Source organism: Triticum dicoccoides, chromosome 2A (assembly GCF_002162155.2).
Source record: "Triticum dicoccoides isolate Atlit2015 ecotype Zavitan chromosome 2A, WEW_v2.0, whole genome shotgun sequence".
NCBI classification, from domain to species: Eukaryota; Viridiplantae; Streptophyta; class Magnoliopsida; order Poales; family Poaceae; genus Triticum; species Triticum dicoccoides.
The window spans coordinates 771180423-771180911 of record NC_041382.1 but is presented as its reverse complement, the minus strand read 5'-3'; the positions used below and the strand labels follow the sequence as shown (position 1 = coordinate 771180911).

General features: G+C 47.2%; 1 protein-coding gene across 1 annotated transcript in view; it reads right to left on the bottom strand.

Moving 5' to 3' along the window:
* Nucleotides 1-95: 95 nt before the first annotated feature.
* Nucleotides 96-489, bottom strand: part of LOC119358421 (SART-1 family protein DOT2-like) — a 5493-nt gene continuing 5099 nt past the window's right edge. Inside the window, exon 14 of the mRNA XM_037624971.1 lies at nt 96-482. Coding sequence (XP_037480868.1) covers nt 464-482 — 19 coding nt within the window. The 3' untranslated portion in view covers nt 96-463. The remainder of the gene's footprint in view (nt 483-489) is intronic.

Sequence of the window (489 nt, the reverse complement as noted above, 5' to 3'; positions counted from 1 at the left end):
GAGAAGGGAAGGCAGCTAGGGATTTCAGCCAGGAAACGAGACACGGAGATGGCCCACGCAGCGCAAAACCCGCTCCACACCAACTGATAGCACCGTCAAAAAAAAACATTAAGCATGCTATTGTAATGTTTGTCATGGAAAAGAAATCCTAAGAACAGAGGAGTGCGTAGCTACAACTTGCATCACTTTCCACATAAAGGTTAGCAAGCATGCTTCTCTCTGCAACTTTTAGAGCGTGCATGGATAGAAACATCGTTGCGTTACAAGTTACACCATCTCTGTGTGTGTGTCACCATCAAAACAATCGGTTTAGGGTGCAAATTTACAGGTTATTAGTACATTTCAGCGCATCCGAGGACGTTTGGCGCCTTCCGTCCATGTCGGTGACTCATAATCTGCTCCAAGATTGCATACTCGCTATAGAGCTGCCGCTGGTTCCTGTTCACTCCACTCCGCTGCAACCTCAGTTCTTAGGCTTCTTTGGCGGCA